The sequence below is a fragment of the Benincasa hispida genome, chromosome 12 (assembly GCF_009727055.1).
Source record: "Benincasa hispida cultivar B227 chromosome 12, ASM972705v1, whole genome shotgun sequence".
Taxonomy (NCBI): domain Eukaryota; kingdom Viridiplantae; phylum Streptophyta; class Magnoliopsida; order Cucurbitales; family Cucurbitaceae; genus Benincasa; species Benincasa hispida.
Genome location: NC_052360.1, coordinates 51,771,416 through 51,793,716, shown reverse-complemented (window position 1 = coordinate 51,793,716; position 22,301 = coordinate 51,771,416). Strand labels below are relative to the sequence as shown.

Here is a 22,301-nt window from a genome sequence, read left to right as displayed (position 1 = left end):
ATGTGAATAATATAACATTGTAGAGATTTGAATACATGAGTTTCTTAATTGATACGATGCTAAATGACCAATTGAGCGAAATAATTGAAGGAGGTGGTGTGAGAATAACGTGCATGAGTGGCGTAAAATTGGTATCACATTTCTGGACATGGGAAAAACAGCAAAAAGTAGTGTGATGTTGCAGTGGGAAGCTGAGAATAGTTTTGTAACAAAAGAAAAGGTGCAGTGGGGATGAAAAAGTTGGAAACTGTTAGTAGTTGAGTTGCAATAAATGCGAAAGCAAAAGGGGGTTTAATGAAGGAGAGATATAAATAGATGTGCGGATGTGGCTAGAGCTTTTCATCCATTGGATTATTAGTTTGTTCATTGCCCTCTACCAAGATGGCAAGTGGCTTCAAGCGAGTGGCTTTGTTATCTTTGTTGTGTTTTCATGTTATTGTCTACTCCAACAATGTGGTTGCCAAGGAAGATGGAAAGGAAGAAAAGTTTCTCTTCTTTGGGAAGAGTGGTGGACTAGGGGGTGGATTTGGTGGTGGAGGAGGTGGTGGATTTGGTGGAGGAGGTGGTTTTGGAGGAGGTGGTGGTGCCGGTGGCGGTGGAGGTTTTGGAGGTGGAAGTGGTGGAGGATTTGGAGGGGGACATGGAATTGGTGGTGGCATAGGAGGTGGAGGTGGAGCTGGTGGTGGATTTGGTAAAGGTGGCGGAATTGGTGGTGGATTTGGTAAGGGTGGCGGAATTGGTGGTGGAGTCGGAGGAGGCGCTGGCGGTGGCGGTGGACTAGGTGGTGGCATTGGAAAAGGTGGAGGCCTAGGAGGTGGTGCTGGAGGTGGGTTTGGTAAAGGTGGTGGTGCTGGTGGAGGGTTTGGAAAGGGTGGCGGACTCGGTGGTGGCATTGGAAAAGGTGGAGGCTTAGGTGGCGGAGTTGGAGGTGGTGCTGGTGGAGGGTTTGGTAAAGGTGGAGGCCTAGGTGGTGGAGTAGGAGGTGGTGCTGGTGGAGGGTTTGGAAAAGGTGGCGGACTTGGTGGTGGCATTGGGAAAGGTGGAGGCCTAGGTGGTGGTGCTGGTGGAGGGCTGTCTCTTATACACATCTAGATGTGTATAAGAGACAGGGGGTTGGTGGCGGCATTGGAAAAGGAGGAGGCTTAGGTGGTGGTGCTGGTGGAGGGTTTGGCAAAGGTGGCGGGCTTGGTGGCGGCATTGGAAAAGGTGGAGGCTTAGGTGGTGGAGTAGGAGGTGGTGCTGGTGGAGGGTTTGGTAAGGGCGGCGGACTTGGCGGTGGCATTGGAAAGGGTGGAGGCTTAGGTGGTGGTGCTGGTGGAGGATTCGGTAAGGGTGGAGGGCTTGGTGGTGGTGCTGGAGGAGGGTTTGGTAAAGGCGGTGGAATTGGCAAAGGTGGAGGACTTGGTGGTGGTGCTGGAGGAGGATTTGGTAAGGGTGGTGGAGCTGGAGGAGGGTTCGGTAAAGGCGGCGGATTTGGTGGTGGAGCAGGAGGTGGTGCTGGTGGCGGCTTTGGAAAAGGTGGAGGTGGAGGTGGAGGCTTCGGTGGTGGCTTTGGAAAAGGTTTTGGAGGAGGAATAGGTGGTGGCTCAGGTGGTGGATTTGGAGGCGGGTTCGGTGGTGGTGGCGGTGCCGGAGGGGGCTTTGGTGGTGGCGGCGGCTTTGGTGGAGGTGGTGGCGGCGGAATTGGACACCACTAAGCTTTACTTTGAATTAATATTGCGTTACTTATATTAAAAATATGCACTATATATTATTACCACATGAAATTGTTTGCATGCATTAGATTACTTAAACATTTGTCAACCTTCCATTCGACACATGAATATTGTTTATGTTATTCTAGTCCTTTTCTCATATTGAACTTCAATTTCAAATTATCTCAATCCACGTAGACATTGAATGTTATAAGAAATACATTAAAAACCAATTTAATTTCAGAGCTACAGAAACAAACATGAAAATTCTACAACATTTTTAAAAATTATGTAACTATATCTATATAGAATGTTAGATTAGTGCAATAAAATGACCTAACAAAATGAGAGAATTGCTTGTTTGTAATCTTTCACAAAGAATATTGAAGCATTGTAATAAATATTTACACTACTCAAGTGATGAAGCAGACCAAAACCCACTTAGATATAAATATTAGATTCGTGAATTTTCAGATAAAAAGTTCATAAAATCGTATTTGAATTCATAAAGACAATTATGAAAGAGGTTTATAATTTATAACTTGATCTCATGATTACGTTTTAAAAGACTAATACATCGAAATATGCCACTTTAAGAAAACCTGTGTAAATTATTATTATTATTTTTTTTCTTTTGAAGAGGTAAGAAAATCAAAACCACAAAATGCAGATTTTATATCAATTAAACTGGGACCATATTGCTCCATGATTAATTTGACGTTGACGTTCGAGTCTAGGTCATTAAGATGCGAACAAAAAATTAATGACTTGACAACTTCAGAAGGGATTCACAACCTTGATGCTCAAGTTACAAGATTATATAACGAACAAATATAAAATACATTTCGTTTAGTTCAACAATCGTGAAGTTAGAAGATCTAACCTTTGACTTTTGAATATAGTAATTGGCCAGGCTTGAGCCAAAATCAAAGCGGCAATGTGTTATACATTGTATTTTGCTCATGACAGTATGATCTTATGGTTAGAGTTCAAGTAGACTACGTCTCAATGTGCTTCGCAATTTAAATATCAAAGGTCATGATGAAATGACAGATAAATAGAGATGTCTTAATTACAACCATAAATATCTTTGAGCATGTGGACTTAATGCAACAAAACCCAACCTAAAAAAGATGAAATATTTGATAGGATAGCGACAGCAAAAACCTAAATACCCATATCCGTAGCAATTTAATTCTTCTTTTTTTTTTAAAAAAAAAAAAAAAAAAAAAAAAAAAAAACAATCAAAAGATACAAATCCTAAAGATGAAAAAAAACAAACTACAAAGAAAGTTACTAGTGCCTACTCTTACATTTGATTTGAGGCACCAATCTGCATATAAAAAACAATATTAGTTCCCTATGATCAGCTTCTTAACAAAGTTGCATCCCAACTAGATAGATAAATCTACATGAAGTCTAATGAAGAAAAGAGAGAGCTCCAAAGATATAATAATAACCTTGCACCAAACTTGTAATCTGGCTGAAAAACATGCAAAAAGAAGATTATTACCAGAACTTTAACTACTAAAAATGTTTATCATTTAAGGCAATCTGACCACTAGCACATTACTGTTATGTACGCATCTCCATATGAACTTTATGGATTGGCCAACTCCCATTATGTACTATATTTCTAAATACTATTGTAAGGTAAACAAAACAATGATGAAGAACGATGATCTCTTGTATTAAAGTAACTAATTCAACTGTGAATGAGAGATCATCTACAGCAAAGATTAGACATGAGATTATCGAGAGCTCCCGCTGAAAGAAATAAACGGGTAATAGATATGGAAGTAATGTTTAAAGATGACCATATCTTCACCCGTAAATCTTTCATGTCCATAACCCAGATCCTTGGACCTGTTGAGCATATAAAGAAAATCTATCAGAAACACAGGGAGGGGCAGGTTAAAAGGCTTTCAAGTGGGGGAGGTTATACTCTCCCAGGCTTTGATTTCAGCAAATTATCCATATGGTGCTTGAGAAATGACTTGTTTCACCATATAGCATGCTTCAGATTTCGAGCCAAATGATTAAAAAAATATCGAGGCTTGCCTAAAATGAGCCATTAACAAATACCTTCAGTAATGAAATTTGCTAATAAGTGGAGCTTTCATGTGAAACGACCTCAGCGACCAGTTAATCACCACATTCAGTATTCAAATGTAGTCATTTAGGAAACCTCTTCCGGTAGAGATCATGGGGAATGTACTCAATGCTAATCTCTTGTCCATCATAAATCCTACCATGTAAAGAATGTGCAGCCATACACGCGGCTTCCATTCTACCAAACTCAACAAAGACACTCCCCAACACAAATAAACTCTCCACATTATTACCAGGATCCTTCTTTTCGCTTTTCTCAAATGCACCCGAACCTGTTCTCACCATGGGGTCCAATCCATTTAGAGCTTTCTTCTCATTATCAGCCACCACCATAGATGAATCATCTGGACACACCAATTTCTTATCCGAGCCAGTTTCATCAGTTTCAATTATTTCAGCTTTTGCATTCTGAAGTTCAATTTCTGGGCTGCGTCGCTGTTCAGAGATTTCTTGAGGGATTCTTTCTGAAGCATTCTCACAACCTACTTCAAAACATGAAGCATTATCGTTACCCATTTGACAGAATTTGCCCTCCACACCTTCGTCTTGATGTCTATTACCCTGCTTCTGATTGGTATCATTGGGGCAATTATCAAGGTTAGGGTTGTTATCTTCAAGATCATTACTATTTCTTGAAATCACCATTGTGCTGTTTTCCTGAATCTCATGTTTGACCTCCACGTCAGTGACATCACTAATTTTCTTGTATTCTTCTTCAGCACTGATACATCCATTGCATGGCTTTACAAAATTCAAGGATTTAACTGTCCCAAACCTACAAAATTGCATGGATTATTTTACAAACAATCACAGTAACGAAAAGGTAACACTATTAGTAACATTATTAGTAACTCTCAGGACCTAGCACATTCAAACCGAATATCTTCAAGAACTTCGTCAATGTCCGACTCAGAGAGTACTGGGAGGACATCTGCATTAAACTGGTCCGAAAAGAAAATGCCTAATCAGAATGATTGCAAATGACACTATATAATAATATTCTCACTTCGACCATTAAACCGAATGCGTGCCCCTACGTTTTCATTTTCTGGGATATGAGTGGTTTCAGCAGCAATCACAAAAAAAATATTAACGTACCACATTATTAACTTTTAACACTACTGATGACTGTTGAAGAAGAGGTTTTACATGCTCTGGGATCCCATAACATGGTTGACATCCATGATGTTCCTAACAGATGAAAGAAAAATAAGCAAGGGCCAAATCACCATGTGAAATAAAAATAAAATTTTCGAGATGCTTCAATCTGATCAAGAATTGTCACAAAAAATTAGAAAAATAAAGAGATCATTCGTACCGTTGATGCAAAACGAACTGCCGGAAACACTTTTAGTATTTCCCCTCCAATCTTCATACCATTCAGACCAGCACAAGCTTTGGACACAACTGATTCGTCGACGTACTGATAAGTAAATTAAGTACAATTGTGATCAGGGAAAAGAGAATTGATCAAATAAATGGCATATAATACAAAAAATAAAAGATGGGAAAACGATTTTTATATATATATGTATATATATCTTTTTGCACAATTTTCATAAATGGAATGAAAAGGGACCAAAACCAAAGTAAACAGGTGGGAAAATGATATTGAAGCCCCAAAGCTTTATTTATTCGCACTTCTTTATTTTTGGTTGGGAAAATGTTAAGCCTCAATCAAATTCCAGATAATACGGGCCAACATTTCCACATGCATAAAATAATTGCTTTTACCAGTAAAAGAAATTAATAACTTAATAAATACCATACTTATTAGCGAACAAACAAAAAGTCTTGATTTAATGATCAAAGGTTGACATGGCCAACGGCTACAGTAGCAACAAATACAAAACATGAACATCATGGATATCATAAACACAGATGTTGGCATGTTGCTGCCTAGAAGGAACAAAGGAATGTGAAGTTTCATCGTGCATTCATGCTGAATATTGCAGGAACAGTTTCTCCTAGTTAAATAGCAGAGAAAGGTCATTGGCGAATATATAATTACCTAACATACACCAACGAGAGTTCTAGTGCATGTTGATACAAAAAAGGGCGCAAGTACATAAAGGTGTGTACACACTAAAAAGACCATCCAATATGTCTGGAATGGAACATAGTTGCTTATAGTGGCAAACGGTGTCCCATCCATCAGAACCAAAGGCATGTATTCGTATGTAAACTTTTAGTTAACCTTGTTGATATTAAATTGAAAATTGAAAATTGTTCTTTTAAGAATTTCAAATTTGAAAGCCAGATGTGGTTATGTGAACAAGATATCCTAAAGTCAAGAATCTATTCTACAATATTCCACCAGAAAGTGAACTGACCCTATTAGAAAACGCATGTTTAGTTAATGCAACAATTGGAGTCTCACTTATGGCGATTATAAGCAAGTTCACAGACAAATAGCACACTTCATTAGTTCATTGCATTTTACCTTCTGGTTTGCAATGGTCTGATGATTCCTAGAGAAAATAGCAATCTATGTGCATTGGTTAGAAACCAAAAGATTTAAAAGCGCCCATTAATCAGTAAAACTTTGCACGTTGAATCTTTCACTGTAATAAGAAGCAACCCATATTTGCCCCACTTGAGGAGAATGACAGAACACTACTAACTGAAGTCACCAACTCCCGGACTAAGACTGTGATCAAGAAGCATCAAGGAAATATCACTAAATCAAGTCATAAGGGATCACATACACTACCAAAAAAGTAATGCAAGGATATTATTTATCCTGCATGTGCTATCTACTCAAACTTCCTTTAAGCATAGCATATAATGAAAAACTGATAACATGTCCCTAGGTCTACAACTTGGTAGGGTTCATGAAAGTAACAAGCATATTAAAGAATCGTCTTATAAAACGAATCACTTAAAACGTCATGAAGTGGCACAGACAATCCTTTTACATTTTTTAGCTTTTATTCTATAACATAAAACTACAAATACAAGGTGGTTTGAACTCTTTCATGAACAAATTAAATTATAATCATGTTGACACATATCATTAATACATTGTAAAGAACGATAAAAGAAAAGAAAGGAATATCAAGTTCAAAGCATTTATGAAATAAAGAGACAACACAGAGGACTTAAAAATTTAATGTACAAAAACAAAATACTAGAGGATACCATAGGCTTCCATCCAAAGTAGTATTTAAAAAATTATATGGAGTATCATTTTCCAACTGGAAGTGTTTATGTTAATGGAATCAACACAATAATATAGATCCTTACCGAATCATTACAAATAATGAAATAGCACTTGAGCCAAGTAAAGCACATAAGACATGAAAACTCACCTCCAAAAAGGCACAAGGTTCATTAAGATCATCGTTCATCTCAAAGTGATAGGCCTTCAAACGTCCAAATGCAGTAACAATATCCCTAAGCTGGAAAACAACAAAGAAACAATCCCCGAATGTATAGTTTCAAAGTGAAAACTGTTGTGAAAGGTAAAGATCGTATGCAAGGTATGATTTCCTCAAACTAAAATTACAAGGTTTAGAAAATATTTCCTCAAATTACCATTTTGGGTGATATTCTATTTGAGATCCCAGCAACAATAATCTGCAACAAGATGCAACATAGGTTAAGCATACATGACTATAAAATAAGGTTACTAAGAGTAGTAATAACCCAAAAAACTCATTCAAGTATAGAGCTTAAAAGGACACAGGTAACTTTAGTTTGTCAAATATGGTGATTCCACCTACATAGGCACCTCCAGAGCTCTTGTGTTGATGTGTGGTGCATAACATATAAAAACAACCTCCTTTTCCCTCGTCAGAAAAGTTTGTATATTAAATAACCAGAGAGTACCATTCAGACTATAGACAACGAAATAGAAAATATTTAAATGATGCTAAAACATCAGAATCCTAATAGCTATATTGAAAATGGGAATATGCTATTGAAATTTTGAAAATATTACTATCAAATTTTTTAAACTGTATCTCTGAGAGATCCTTGAAGCCTCAGCAATTAGGATATGATTTTGGAAAGAGTTCGAAATAAAATTTCAAAATGGAATAAATACTTCTCTTCGTACATGGTCCCTATGAAGGTGGAAGAAAGAGGAAATCCCATTCAGAAACTTCATTTGGGAGAACTCGAGTAGGAACTATGAATGTACAGTCACTTTGGGAAAAGATTTCTTTAAGGGGTTATAGGTATTTGTAATACTTGGAATTATCAGCAAAGGGATTTGGAAAATGGTTTAAAGAAAAATGTGCTCAAGTACTGATGTAATTGATGATAAGTTGATAACTGATCACTCTATTTTCCTTGAAGGTCCAAAGGATCCCATTAAGGTAATGGGAAGGCCCCACCGTGGTAAGCAATCTCCTTAGTTGGGTTGTATGTTTGGTGCAGCTAGGGATTAGAATCCTCCACAATTACTAGAGAAAAGAAAGCTAATTTACACTGTAAACAAATTGACTAATAATCAACTAACAGCGTACTAGTGGTATTGGAAGAAAATTTGCCAAGAAAAAGGCCATAACTTTCTGTGGTCAGTGTTCTTCAAAGCTAAAGGCATTGATAAAGCGCAATAATCTTCTTGGGCTTAAGCATAAGGCGCAAAAAAAGCACAGCTTTTCTTTTTTGTGAGGCGCACTATATATAAAAGATATATAGTAACACATAAAGAGAAAGCATAGCTAAAGTAGAAATATGAGAAAAAAAAGACCCAGGGCTGAAGTGTGCTAGTATGGAGAAAGTGCGTAAACAATCTAGAATTTTGAAAATGTTGGGCTGGATAATTAATTTTAGTCAGCTTAAACTGCCCCTTAAACGGGCTACCGATAGTGGGTCTTGTTTCATTATTTTTTTTAAAAAAATTTGCATATGGAGTGTCCTTGGCGTGACCTAGATGTGTCTTGGCATGTCCCGACGTGTTAGAAAATAAAAAAAATAATAATAAAATAATGGACACGCCAGCTGGTGTATCAGACATTGAAGGTGTGTCAGAGCGTGTTGGTGCCCAACACTTGTCCAACACCGACACTTTGCCAGTTTAGAAGTGTCAGTGCTTCTTAGACCTCGCCTTTTCAAGGCAAGGTGCCAAACCTATGCCTTGAGCCTACACGCACCCCCAAGAGGGCTCATGGGAGTTATGAACAAGAACAACACAGCAGACAACATCCAAACAAAGAACTCATTTGGCTCAGCTCATCACATCTCAATCCAAGGTAATCTTAAACGTTTATAAAGAAGAGTGAAGGTTTAAACCATTTGTTTATTTGCGGCCCTTTTGCATGGAATCTTAGTCCCAAAGGATGACTTCAGTATTTTCCTTGTTCAGCCAGCAATCTTCAGTGATTTTCTTGTTCAAATTTTACATGATCATTTTATGAAGAGAACCAGAGTTTTACGGTCCAAAAAAAGGTGAGGTAATTTTATCCCAGAAAAGGTGAAAGGTAATAAAAAGTTGCATAAGAGGGGGTAGATAGAGATGTTTCTTAGCTCATTACCTCTTTGTTCTCTTCTCAACCCCCACCCCCCGCAACAACAAAAATATAATAATAAAATAATAACTAGACTTCACTCCCCATCATAAGCAAAAAGTAACATTCCGCTCCTTGTGCCAAAAATTAAAATACATACATACCTTATTTGGTGAGTCCTCGACAACATCACTGATTTTATTTACTACCTGCACCGACTTGTCCAGGTCACCAGTCTGCATGAAAATAGCAACTGTCTGAAAACCTGCTACATGATAGTAACCACAATAGACCTCAGAAACTGAAATGACAAGGATGAAGATCAGATTCTATATACACTATAGAAAATTTAAACAAAATTTAGAACCCGAGCTAATAAATTGTAGGGAGAAAAGGAAAAAGAAAAAGAGGTTTGACAAGGGGCAAAAAGGTACGGAGTGATACCCTCAACTCAAACCCAGTTATTGAATCCCTTAACTTAAAATGTAGGCATGCAAGACAATAATATGGATAAGTACATCCATTATCACATAAAGATATTGAACGAAATTGAGCGAATCAAACGATCCATAGTTGGCCAACTTTGTCAAATGGCTACATAACATGATATCATTTACCACTCTCATGATCAGCCCTTGAGCTATATGTTTCTGGTTTAATATGGTATCAATAGCAAGAGATTTTCTTCCAGTTTACCTGTCCTAATTAAGTTCTTATTAGCCAGAGCCTAGAGAAGCCAGACTATCCACCACTTTTAAGTTTAACCATACATATTTATATAAGCTAGTGCACTTGTTTGCATTCAATAATGTCAAGGGATTTTCTAAATAAATCGTGAAGGACATTCACTACAACACATCCTCACTCGTAATCATTTAAGACTCTCCTCAACTAATAAGTCCTCCAATTGTGTTGACTGCATGCCCAAGCATAACCTTTCTTGTAGGAACATCCACAATTGATTCATGCACTTGAGTTGAGTGCATGGAACATCCACAATTGATCCATCCTCAACTGCATTCCTAAATCTTCATTCCCAAGATTCAGGGAAATTCCTCCTATACCAGCGATAGATTCCACCATTCCACAACTTGAGTCTCCTTCAATTCATAAATACATGTAATCCCATTTCCAACTAAGATTTGTAAGCCAATCTCATCCACTTGCTGATTCATCCCTTGAATGGAAGGCTTAATTAAACAAAAGGAATCCAACTTCCTTCTAACCAAGATTTGGAAAGAATATAGAGAAAGAGGGCCAGAGACCAACCAAGAATGGGTTCTTTGTCCCAGAAAAAGGTAGGCAAAATGATCTCCTCCTTCATACCATTACAATCTTTCATGGGTGCAAATACTGCCCCCATAAACTAGCATAAACATAATCAGATCTTAAAAACCACATTGCCAACTTAGGCAACCTTCTCCATACTTTCCACCACTGCATTCAATAATTGTTTTTAATGAGATCGTCCCCAAGTCACATACCTAAATATAACACAGGCCATTTTTCAACACTACAAGTCATCCTACATCCATGTTTTGCACATACTAACCTAAAATATGCATCCACACAATGGAGAACTTACTTAAATGGAGATTCTCCCAAGATTTTTTTAATCAAACATTCTCAAGAGCCTGGAAAAAAAAACTACTACAAATTACCTCCCCTATCCCAGAAAAAGAAGACGTAAGACAACTTCATCTAAATCGTGAGCTACTGGCACAATGTACTTTCAAAACAAAAGAATCAAAGACAAACAAAGGTCCCCAACAATCAGATGAGAGTCATGCAGGGTCCTGATACCTAGGAAACTATAGCTTAACAATTTTAGGTTTGCCTAACAAGTTAAAACTATACTATTCATCCAATCAATGGAATAATTAATTCAAATAATGAAAAATGTATTATAGATTGAGGGTATCAAGAGAATGGAGATGGCCAAGAATTCTGGATATTTATTCTTACTACAATTTCGATATAATCTTTTGGTCGCCGAATCTTTAGAATGGAGCCAGAGAAGTCACTTCCATCAAATGAAAGAGCTGCTGAAGCATCCTCAGGTGTAAGAAATTCGACAAGAGCTTGCCCCCTATCTTTGTGTATCTGCACAAGTGTGTTATGTACCAAAACTCCCATCAGACAATATCATAACAAAATAGCGACACACATTTAGAACATAGAATAAAGCACTTACAATACAACTAATACATGGTTGGGTTCCTTCGATGTGATTAACGCCTGAAGATGTAAGAAAACCATTCAGGCAATCAATGATTGCTTTCTCAGATGCAGAATGTGGTAAGTTTTCAATATAAAGCCTCCTCATTGGCCGAGTAGCTTGGGTCAGCTGAATCAAATCAAGAGAAACCTTTGTCTTCATTGCTATATTATTTGAAGAAACCCCTGATAAAGATTTCCCCATAGCAGAAGAAAAGAGTGTACCACCAGATTGATCATTACTAATGCCCAAGGAAACAGTAGGATTTGGTGGCTGGAAGTTGGAAGTAACCGAGCCAGAAAATAATCCAACCTTTTCCGTTGGAGGAAGATCCAACACTTCATTTTTCTTCTCTGGTGATTGAACAGGTGAAGGAGTCTTGACAGCAGATTCAGTTCTTCTCTTTCTAGGTGAATAGCCACCAAGCCCACTTGTTGACCCAGAATGTCGCCGGTATTGGCTATTGGAAGTGTTGCTAAAATCCCCTGTTCTATCACTATCAGAACGCCATCTTCCAGACTTCTTTACATGAGACTCTAATGGCAACTCCTTCTGCCTAGTTAACTTAGTTGAGTGCTTGTGCGGCCTTGGAGAAAGTGAAACAGATCTTCTATGTCTACTTTCACGATCTGGGCTTCTTTTCCGTCTTCTTTTCAATCTAGAATCTTCATAATGTGAAGTTAATGATACTTTAGCTTCCTTTCTTTCTCTATTTTCTAGGTCATGATGTTTACCATGGTCATGTCTCTTTGCATTGTACTTGTCTCTGTTCCTGTCATCATCACCATTTTGAGATTTTCTCTTACTTTCTCTTTCAAATTTCCCCCTATCATGATCTTCACGTCTATCCTTGCCAGCTGTATCTCTTGAATGCCTCTTTCCAGTTTCAGTATCAATATCAATTCTAGAACTCTGGTCAATTTTTTCCCAACCAAGATTTTCCTGGCCATATTTCTGTCTTTTATCCTTTCCATTCTTGTCATATTTAAGTTTACTCATCAGTGACAATCCAGATTCATAATTATTTCTATCACTCCTAACCACCATATTGTCCTTCAACAATGTCTCCTCTTTTTTCCTTCTTGAACTATCTTTGGCTGATTCCTCAAATGAGAGATTTTGCACATCAAGAGAAGATCCTTTACTGTGACGAACATGCCTTTCAGATGCACGATTATCAATACTGTGCTTATCTATGCTTTCCCTTCTTGAGTGGCTACCAGTGGCACCCACCTCAACAGTAGCAGCTGACCCTTTATTCTTCCTTCTAAGCATAATATCTTCAAAGCTGAGAGGCCTAGTCCGAGCAGCACTTTCATCATTAGAGTTGCTCGGGGTCTGCTTTTTACTCCTTCTACTGTATTGTTTTGAGCAACTATACGTGCTCATCGGCCCCTACTTAAACGGACGATATAATGTGATAATTAATGCTCAAACAAAGACCGCAATGACCATGTTAAAAGATCAATAACTGGTCAAGGTGGAAATCCTCAGTGCTACGCAGTCACTTGCACATTTAATACTCCTACAAAACAATAAACACGCATATTAAGAAGAAAACTAAAGATAACATCAATAAACCAAACATTGAATGAATCAAAACTTAACCATGCAAGCTAAAATGCAGACTAAATTTACTTCAAGAGAATGGTTTACATGGAGCCTCTTATCTTCCCACTTCCTAATCGCTTATTACTCAAGTTGACTACAAGAAGACATAAACCAAAGCTTGAACCACTTAAGGAAGAATTATCCCTTTTTTTTTTTTTTTTTTGGGCCAGTTAACTAGCGTGCTGAACCCCCAAAACCTCTAATTAGCCTAAAGAAATTATAATGAATAATCTCCCATGTAACGCTACTATCCACAATTAGAGAGTCAATGAGGGCTGGGAAGGATGAAACTAACAGCAGCAACAGAAGAATAAAGAAAAACGATGAGGGAGAAGATGTAGCTGAGTAACCTTAGATAGAAGGCAGAAATGAGAGATGGAATGCGAAGCCTGGCGACGGCGATGAGGAATTGCGGCGTTGCAGTGTCTGAGGCAACCAGCAGAGAGAGAGAGAGAGAGAGAGAAGATGGGAATGGCGATGGAGGAGGAGGAGGAAGAAAAACCTAAATTGAGGGGTTCTTTTTTCTCTCTTTTTCTCTGGAATTTTAGTGTGTAGTCACTCGTGGTCGTGGAACGATCTCTCTTCCTCCCCAACTCACCCGCCGCGTGGATCGTTTAAATGCCCCTTTTTCTTTTTCTTCCCACATAATAATAAGAATAAAAGGAGAAATTTTCACATGTAACAAAAATGTCCAACTATATTTCTAATAGTAAAAAAAAAAAAAACAAAGATTGATGGACTATTATCCGCGTCCCTATGATAATTATAATTAAAATTTTACTATTTATGTAAATATTTTTTTTATTTTTCTATTTTTTAAAATCTCTAAATATATGCGTGTGGTTTTTTTCTTTTTAATATATATTCATTTTCAATTATTATTCAATGTTTTATCCAAATAATTTCATTTTTGAATCGTATTAAACCTTAAATAACCTCTTTTTTTAAAAAAAAAAATCTATTTTCATTATTATTCCCAAGAAAGTTCTAATTTGGTCAAAATTTTGAAATTTTAATTTGGTTTTTGTGATTGGGTAGAATTTTACACAAATATTTTAAAAGCTAACTTTAATCTACTAAAAACTCTACCTATTTTCTTTTGCGTTTTTATTTGAACTTCCATCCTAATCAGATTAAGTTTTTTAGGAATTCCTAATCATATTAATTAAATTAATTTAAATAGAAGAAATAATATAAGTTGTTACCGTGCAAAATATATATATATATATATATATAAACGGATTGTTTTCAAATATGGAAAAATGAGCCAACTTATTTACAGATATAACAAAAAGTCACCGTCTATCAGTGATAAACACTATCCAGGATCGTTTCGGGCACCAACTAAAAGTTGGTGGAATGGTTTGTTGGGATGATGCCCTAAACTCTCGTGTCCTGTAGTTTGTAAACACAGTTTTGAACAAACGCTTGTGATGTATAATATATGATATTTTCTTCACTTGTTGTCTTTGAACATTGGATGTTTTATGTGCTTTACCACAAACCAATAAACTAAAATCCTTAGTTGTCATTATGTAACTTAAGCATGTATGTGGAGACATACAAATGGATCATGTCTTGAGTGATAACCAAAATGGTCTGTAGTATATGGATATAGGAGGGAAACCTTATCCTGGTAACGCTACGGATGTGGCCTGCTTTGTAGAATAGTTACAAGTGTTGTGACTTGCTACAGATGATCTGATCCTGATTATTCATGTGGGGACATACGAGCGGGGTGTCCTATACAAAGAGTTTGTATAAGACCTGACCACGAAGTGTTAACGTCTCGTTATATAACGCCGTTCATGACAGAGACTTCATTTCACTAGAATGACCATAGGTAACATAATCTCAATCCTTAGTGGGTTGAGAACTTCTGCCTTTGAGGGCGGTTCTTTGATTTGCATATTTGAAAATAATATCATTTCGCTATATTTGAAAATATTTCTAATAGTGTCATTTAAAACGGTTACTTGTATAAAATACTAATTATAGGGAAAATTTATGAAAATTAACTAAATCTAACTCATTTGAAATAATTTTTAGATTTTAAAATCATGCATGCCAAGTTAAATTTAAGACCACCTGGCAAAACGTAAAATGAAAAATAAATTCATAGCTCAACAATTAGAAAGTTTGTAGAAATGGTAAAATTAACAAGCCTAGCTCAATTTAAATAGTTAATTGCACGGTTCACACATTAAAAATAAAAACACACATCTTATCTCTAATTCTTATAATAGATTTAAAAAATCACATTTGATCTCATCTATAAATTACGTTAAAGAAAAAAAAAAACAAAAAAAAGTAAAAAAACGGAATTTCACGAACCATATTCGAAATTTAGCTGCCAATTCTTTCCTCCTCGATCAGAGAATTTCAAGAACAAAAGTTCCTCTGAAGGACATTAGCTCTAGGTCATCCCTACCCTATGAGAACATGTATAATAAGAGGATTCATCCTTGAAAAAGGAGAATTCACCCTAGGGAGCGATTAGGAGAGGGGGAGATTGCTTCAAAGAGTTCTTTATTATATTTTCTAGCATTCACTTTAGTTTAATTTTAATTTAAAAAGATAAAAACAAAAAACCTACCATGAGCGATAGTAGTTTTTTTTTTTTTTTTTTGGTGGTAAAAAAAGCACGTTTTATCTCTAATTCATGTTAAAAGAGAAAAAATAAAAAAAAACACATTTTATCTCTAATTCACGTTAAAAGAATTTTTTTTTTTTTTGGATTTAGTGTCCTAAATCCCATGGATCTTGTAGTTTGTAATTTTTAAATACAAATTATTTATATAATGAAATAAGAAGTATTTTATTTGACATTTAGATAGCATAAATTCGATCCAATAAACTAAGATCCAAAGTTGTTTAATGTAACTTGAACAGTATGTGGTATACATATAAGTGGATCATGTTCAAGTAATAACCCAAAAGGTCTGTAGTATATGGTTAAGGTTGGGTGTTTTATCCTTGTGACACTGCAGATACGACCCACTTTGTAATTGTTACATGAGTTGTAAGTGTTACAAATGATATGGTCCATATCTTTCATTTGGAGACATGTGAGTGGGGTATCTTGTATAAAGAGTTTATACAAGACTGGACTACGAAATGATTAATTTCTCCGTATAACACCGTTGCTTATAGAAACCAACTTTTCAATAGAATGGCCATAGGTGACTTGACCTTAATCTTGAGTGACTTGTGAACTCTTGTCTATGAGAGCAATTCTTTTATCTATATGAGTGAGAGTGGCCTATTCCACCGACTTAATACGCCTACCATTTTGGGGATTGGTTGAGTAGGGAGCTGGGAACACAGCTACACAGGACAAAATTCACTCCTTCTAATAGATAGGGAAAGTAGATAAGTTGCTCCTTTAATAGATGATTTCGGGCCTTGAATAATGAGGTCTCGCCTTCTCATTGGCCCGAGAGGGTTTAGTTTATAGTTGGACTGTAAACTGTTTGTTCATAGAGGAACCAGTGGTATTTAAGAAATTAGATGTAACTAAGGGAGTAAAATGATAATTTTGATCCAGTTGTAGTTACGAGCAACTGGTGAATGGTCAACTTACTGTTGATTGGTTATATTCAATGGACACATAAATATATCTACAGTGTGAAGAGTGCAATTGTTGGTCTTTAGTGGAGTGACCGACAGTTAAAGAATGTTGATTAATCCAATTAAAGAGTTTAGTTGATTAATCTCGTATCATCAGCTTCTAATCTGTATGTCCCTAAGATCTCTTTGTTAGCTCACTAAGGATAAAACAATGAATACTTGTTTTTAGAATAATTTGAATTTTTCAAATTATTTATCGGAATTTAAGTAATTAATTATATTAATAAGATTAATATAATGTATATTGATATATTATAATATATAGCTAATTATAAATATGATTTATAATTAAAACTATATAATATGTGAGAGAAAAATATTTGAATGAGGTTCAAATATTATTTGTATAAATAAGATATATATAAAAACTATGGGTTAAAATTTAATATGAATTTGATTCATATTAAAACAATAGGTTATAAAAGAGTATTGCATTATAATATGATTATAATGCATATTATATGATTTGTTAATTAGATAACCAAAAATATAATATACATTTCATATTATTATTAATTAAATAATATAATAACTTTCCGTTACATAGGAGTTAGGCTTGTAGAACGTGTGAGCTTCCTCTCCCTCACTCTTATCTTATGTTGTGCTTTTGGAAAACACACAGAATGTAAGTTTTGCCTAAGAAATACATGCCTCTCTCTCTCACTTTTTCCCTGAAAAATTTACCTTTGTCAAAATCATTTGGACCCCACACATCCAAATTTCTTGTTTCTAGAGAATAACAAGGTTACTACTTGGTGGTATCCATTTTGGAGAAAGAGTTCTAGTGATTCTATAAAAGGCATGTTCGTGATCTCGAAAGGGAATTTTATGAAGAACTGTTGTTTGTCAAGGGTAAGTTTCCTCTTCTCTGATTTCTCTGTAGTAAGCATGTTTATGCTTCTTATATGTTTATCCTATTAATTACAACATGTTTGCTTTCTTTTCAATCTCTTCACTATACATGAATTGAACTCAAATTGTACGTCGTTCACACGCTTCTGCGAGAAATTCTATTCCTTCAATTGGTATCAAAGCCAAACCGTACAATTTATTTTCAATTCGACATGAAATTGAGAGAAATTGTGGGTTATGTACTGCATTTTGACTATAGTTTACAAATTGGATATTTACAAAATTTGGCACTTAGTTTTTATTGCTTTAATCCAATTAAATTTGTAAGGGTCCGTTGTTCTAGGCATTTAATTATGCTATTGAGTCTGTAAGTTCCTGCCTTTTGGATTTTTGGTAAGAGTTGCTAAAGAAAGCAAGTAGATTCAGAGCTTTTCTAGTGAAAATCGAAGCAGGTAGTAGCTTCTGGCCTAGAGTGCTGTGACACTCTTGCCAAAGTGCAACGACGCTCAGAGAATTTCAAGTAGAACGTCGCGATGTTCGTCACAGAGCGCTGCAATACTGCTTGAAATTTTGTCGAGCGTCGTTGCATTCGGGAAGGAAAAGCCAGAGTGCAGCTACACCCTCTCTCGGTACCGCTGTACTCATAGAAGTTTAAGTCCACGTGCCTGCATCCAGGAGATTGTGGGTTCGAGGGCAACGTGGTGCTTGGAGCGGTTTTTTGCTATCTTTTACTTATTTTATGTATTTTTTTGTTTTAATTAATTAACTTAATATAATTGTTATATTAATTTAATTAATTCTTAGGAATTCCGTTTTTTTGTCCAATTTTGTTGTTTAATTAATTTCTACATGTGATATATGATTAATTTTATTATTGCATAATGTATGTCATATCTTCCACCATAAACAAATATTTTATCATGCATCATATTTTTTTTATAATTGTTATAGTATATAGTTGCATGATATAATAAGCTTGCTCATGCATCATACTAAATATAATTGTTATATTATATGATTGCATGCGTAATAAACATGTTCATGCATCATACTATAGTATAAAAGTTATATTATATGGTTTATATGATGGATGTGTTTATTTTCATTAGTTTATAATATAAATGTTATATTATATAATGAAAATGAAATTGCATTGAGCATGACATTACTTAGTAAATATAAGTGTTTTATTTCATGAATGTCATGATGCATATTTATAGGTTTTAATTATTTCATTATTTTATAAGGGTTATAAGTTTAATGATTAGAATTAAAATCTATAATCAAGAGTTGCATGCAAACGTAGGTCTCAATTAGTTTGAAATGGTTTAAAATTAATTCACCTAGACCTATGTTAAAAGTATTTCTAATATGATTATAAATAGAATAATCTTTTATTTTTCCTTTTAATAAGATTATTTTGAATAATAAAAGATTAAATTTATAAAATAATTCTCTATAAGGGACCTTTGTTTAAGGAATGTTCTGTCTAAGGCTGATGTATTTAAGGTGACAGAAATGAAACACCCCTATCTGGAAACCAACTTGGAAGGTGAATTAGAAAAATATTTTTAAGCATGCAATAAATGATTCAATTTATTAAAGTGTTTAATAAATAAAATCATATGTTGTTAAACTAGTCAATATAAATGTTATATTAAGCAAATTAGCAATCACTTGTTAAATTATTTAGTCGGACTTATCAAAGTTAATAAACCCTAAGTTTTAAAACAATTAGTGGAAGAAAAAGATATATATGATATATCATTTTTCCACTCATATTCTCCTAAGAAGTTCACGTCGTGAGATCCATGCGCGACCTCGTGGTGCCCTGGGCACACCCTTCTTTAGGAAGGTATTTGTATGAGCCAATATCAAGGTGAATGGAGAATGTGTCTATAGTAAGTAGAAGGACATGTGTCAACACATCTACAGTCTCTTTCATTAGTTTGTATTGTTTTTCCATGCCTAGCCTCGTGGTGCCCTAGGAACGTCCCCCTTAGAAAGATGTTTGCATGGAAAAGGACACAGTGAACTCCAGAAATGGATAAGATCGCTATTATCAATTGCACTAGTTATGTTCTTCTCTAAGGCGGACTAATTGGGGTGGGGCTATAATGTTGAAAATGAAGGGTTACACTTACAAGAAAACATTATGGTAATTAATGATTTTTTGACCAAATCAATGGTAATTAAATACTATTAAAATAAGAATTATTTTGGTGTAATATTTGATTGAAAATGTCTCAATTCAGTGAAGAAATGACTATACACCCTGAGATATTTATTCTAAATCACTGAAGTATCATTGCAAAATCAAATGTTTATAGGGTGTACTAAGTGTTTTGCTAAATTGATTGGATTAAATGAGTTCTTATATTCATATCTAATATAAGTAATTTGTTTTGTATCAGCAACTTATAAACATGACTACCGCTTTAATATCCTTACTCGGTGCTAATAGTTAACCGATGAAAATTACATTAGCTGGAAAAATACGATAAGCACAGTTATGGTAATCAACAACCTCAAAATTGTTCTAACGGAGGAATGTCCTCCAGCCCTGGACCCAATGCATCACGAAATGTTCGTGATACTCATGACAGGTGGATGAAGGCCAATGATAAGGCCTGAGTTTACATTTTGGCAAGCATAATAGAAATCTTGGCCAAAAAGCATGAGACCATGGTCACAGCTCGCGAGATCACGAAGTCATTGTGTGAGATGTTCGGACAACTGTCCATGCATCTCAAGCATGACGCTCTCAAGTTCATCTTCAATGCCAGGATGAATGAGGGATCATTTGTTAAGGAGCATGTCATTAACATGATGGTCCACTTTAACGAGGTTGAGATGAATGAGGTCGTCATAGACGAGTCCAACCAAGTAAGCTTTATTCTGGTTACTCTTCCCAAGAGTTTTCGTTAGTTTTGTAGCAATGTTATCATGAACAAAATAGAATACAACCTTACCACCCTTCTCAATGAGCTATAGATTTACAAGTTCTTGATGAAAGTCAAAGGATACCACGGGAGGCAAATGTTGCCAATTCTTAGAAAAAAATTTCATAAGAGTTCTACCTCTGAGACTATGTTTGCGCCTTATTCCTCAAACTCCAAGAAATGGAAAAGGGAACCTGTTTTCATTACAACCAGGATGGGCGTTGAAAAAGAAACTGCCCAAAGTACTTGGCCGAAAAAAAGACGGCAAAAGAAGGTAAATATGATTTACTAGTTTTAGAAACTTGTTTAGTGGAAAATGACGTTTCTGCCTGGATACTTGATCTATGAGCCACTAACAACGTTTTCTTCATTAAAGGAAACTAGTTATTGACAGCAGCTGGAGGCTGGAGACATGACTTTGTGGGTTGGGACAAGGCAGGTCGTCTCAATGGTTGTAGTTGGGAGCTTGAAGTTGTTTTTTAATTCAAAGTATATATCATTTGACAATATTTATTTTATTCCTCATTTTAATATGAATTTGATTTCAATATCATGTTTTTTGGAACAAAGTTATAATATATCTTTTACTTGTGATAAAGTGTTTATCTCAAAAAATGGTATTAATATTTGTTCAATAATAAATATAAACAACTTATATGTGCTAAAATCGCTAGCATCTAAAATACTCCATAATGTTGAAATGTTCAACACTGCAACCACACAAAATAAAAAACTAAAAGTTTATTTAAAAGAAAATGACCATTTTTTAGATTGTGTCACATAAATCTCAATAGAACTGAGAGGTTGATAAAAATGGACTTCTAAAAGAGTTAGAAGAAAATTCTTTGCCTGTATATGAATCTCATCTAAAAGGTAAAATGACCAAATGACCTTTTACTGGAAAAGGTTATAAAGCCAAACAACCTTTGGAACTTGTACATTCAGACCTTTGTGGTCCGATGAATGTTAAAGCAAGAGGAGGGTATGAATACTTCACCATTTTTACAAATGATTATTTTAGATATGGTTATGTTTACTTAATGCAACATAAGTCTGATACACTTGAAAAGTTCAAGGAGTACAATGCTAAAGTTGAGAATTTATTAGGTAAAAAGATAAAAATACTTCAATCTGATCGAGGTGGAGAGTATATGGATATGAGATTTTAGAACTATTTGATAGGACATGGAATCACATCTCGACTCTCAGCACCTAGTACATTTCAACAAAATGGTGTATCAGAAATGAGAAACAGAACCCTGTTAGACATGGTTTGGTTGATGATGAGGTATACTTCTCTACCTAATCATTCTTGAGGTTACAGTGGAGACTACAGCCTATCTCTTGAACCAAGTTCCATCAAAGAGTAATTCTGAAACACCTTTTGAGCTTTGGAGGAGTCGTAAAAGTAGTTTATGACATGTCAAGATTTGGGAGTGTCTGACCCATGTGCTAGTGGCTAACCCAAAGAAATTGGAACTACGTTCAAAGTTATGCCTCTTTGTAGGCTACTTAAAGGAAACAAGAGGTGGTCTCTTTATGATCTGAAAGAGAATAAAGTATTTGTATCAACAAATACTACATTATTGGAGGAAGACCACAATAGAGAGCATAAACCAAGAAGTAAAATTATATTAAATTAACTTTTCAACAAAACTACTGAATCTTTAACAAGGGTTGTTGGGTAAGCAAACACTTCAACAAGAGTTGTTGATGTTGCTTCATCCAGTTACGCACATCCTTCTCAAGAGTTAAGGGAGCCTCGACGCAGTTGGAGGGTTATAAC

General features: G+C 35.5%; 2 protein-coding genes across 7 annotated transcripts; one reads left to right on the top strand and one right to left on the bottom strand.

The window, feature by feature from the left end:
• The first annotated feature begins 229 nt into the window (after positions 1 to 229).
• On the top strand, positions 230 to 1,877 carry LOC120092532 (glycine-rich cell wall structural protein). Of its 5 annotated transcripts, none has more exons than XM_039050645.1 (3): positions 230 to 814; positions 983 to 1,051; positions 1,147 to 1,877. In XM_039050645.1, the coding sequence occupies exons 1-3, from the start codon at positions 382 to 384 to the stop codon at positions 1,695 to 1,697; spliced, it is 1,053 nt and encodes a 350-aa protein (XP_038906573.1). In that variant the 5' UTR covers positions 230 to 381; the 3' UTR covers positions 1,698 to 1,877. The 5 variants fall into 5 exon arrangements, with proteins under 5 accessions (XP_038906573.1, XP_038906572.1, XP_038906574.1 ...); XM_039050644.1 differs by having other exon boundaries at positions 267 to 814; positions 983 to 1,021; positions 1,117 to 1,877; XM_039050646.1 differs by having other exon boundaries at positions 318 to 1,070; positions 1,106 to 1,877.
• A 1,299-nt stretch (positions 1,878 to 3,176) lies between these two features.
• LOC120092667 (splicing factor U2af large subunit B) lies at positions 3,177 to 13,703 on the bottom strand. Of its 2 annotated transcripts, XR_005486117.1 has the most exons (11): positions 13,442 to 13,703; positions 11,457 to 13,005; positions 11,228 to 11,365; positions 9,427 to 9,498; positions 7,344 to 7,385; positions 7,118 to 7,207; positions 5,125 to 5,229; positions 4,905 to 4,997; positions 4,668 to 4,747; positions 3,780 to 4,581; positions 3,177 to 3,560 (listed from the first exon to the last, which is right to left on the bottom strand). XR_005486117.1 is itself a non-coding variant. In XM_039050815.1 (10 exons), the coding sequence occupies exons 2-10, from the start codon at positions 12,867 to 12,869 to the stop codon at positions 3,870 to 3,872; spliced, it is 2,745 nt and encodes a 914-aa protein (XP_038906743.1). In that variant the 5' UTR covers positions 12,870 to 13,005; positions 13,442 to 13,702; the 3' UTR covers positions 3,177 to 3,869. The 2 variants fall into 2 exon arrangements, 1 of the variants encoding a protein (XP_038906743.1); XM_039050815.1 differs by having other exon boundaries at positions 3,177 to 4,581; positions 13,442 to 13,702.
• Between the last annotated feature and the right edge of the window lie 8,598 nt (positions 13,704 to 22,301).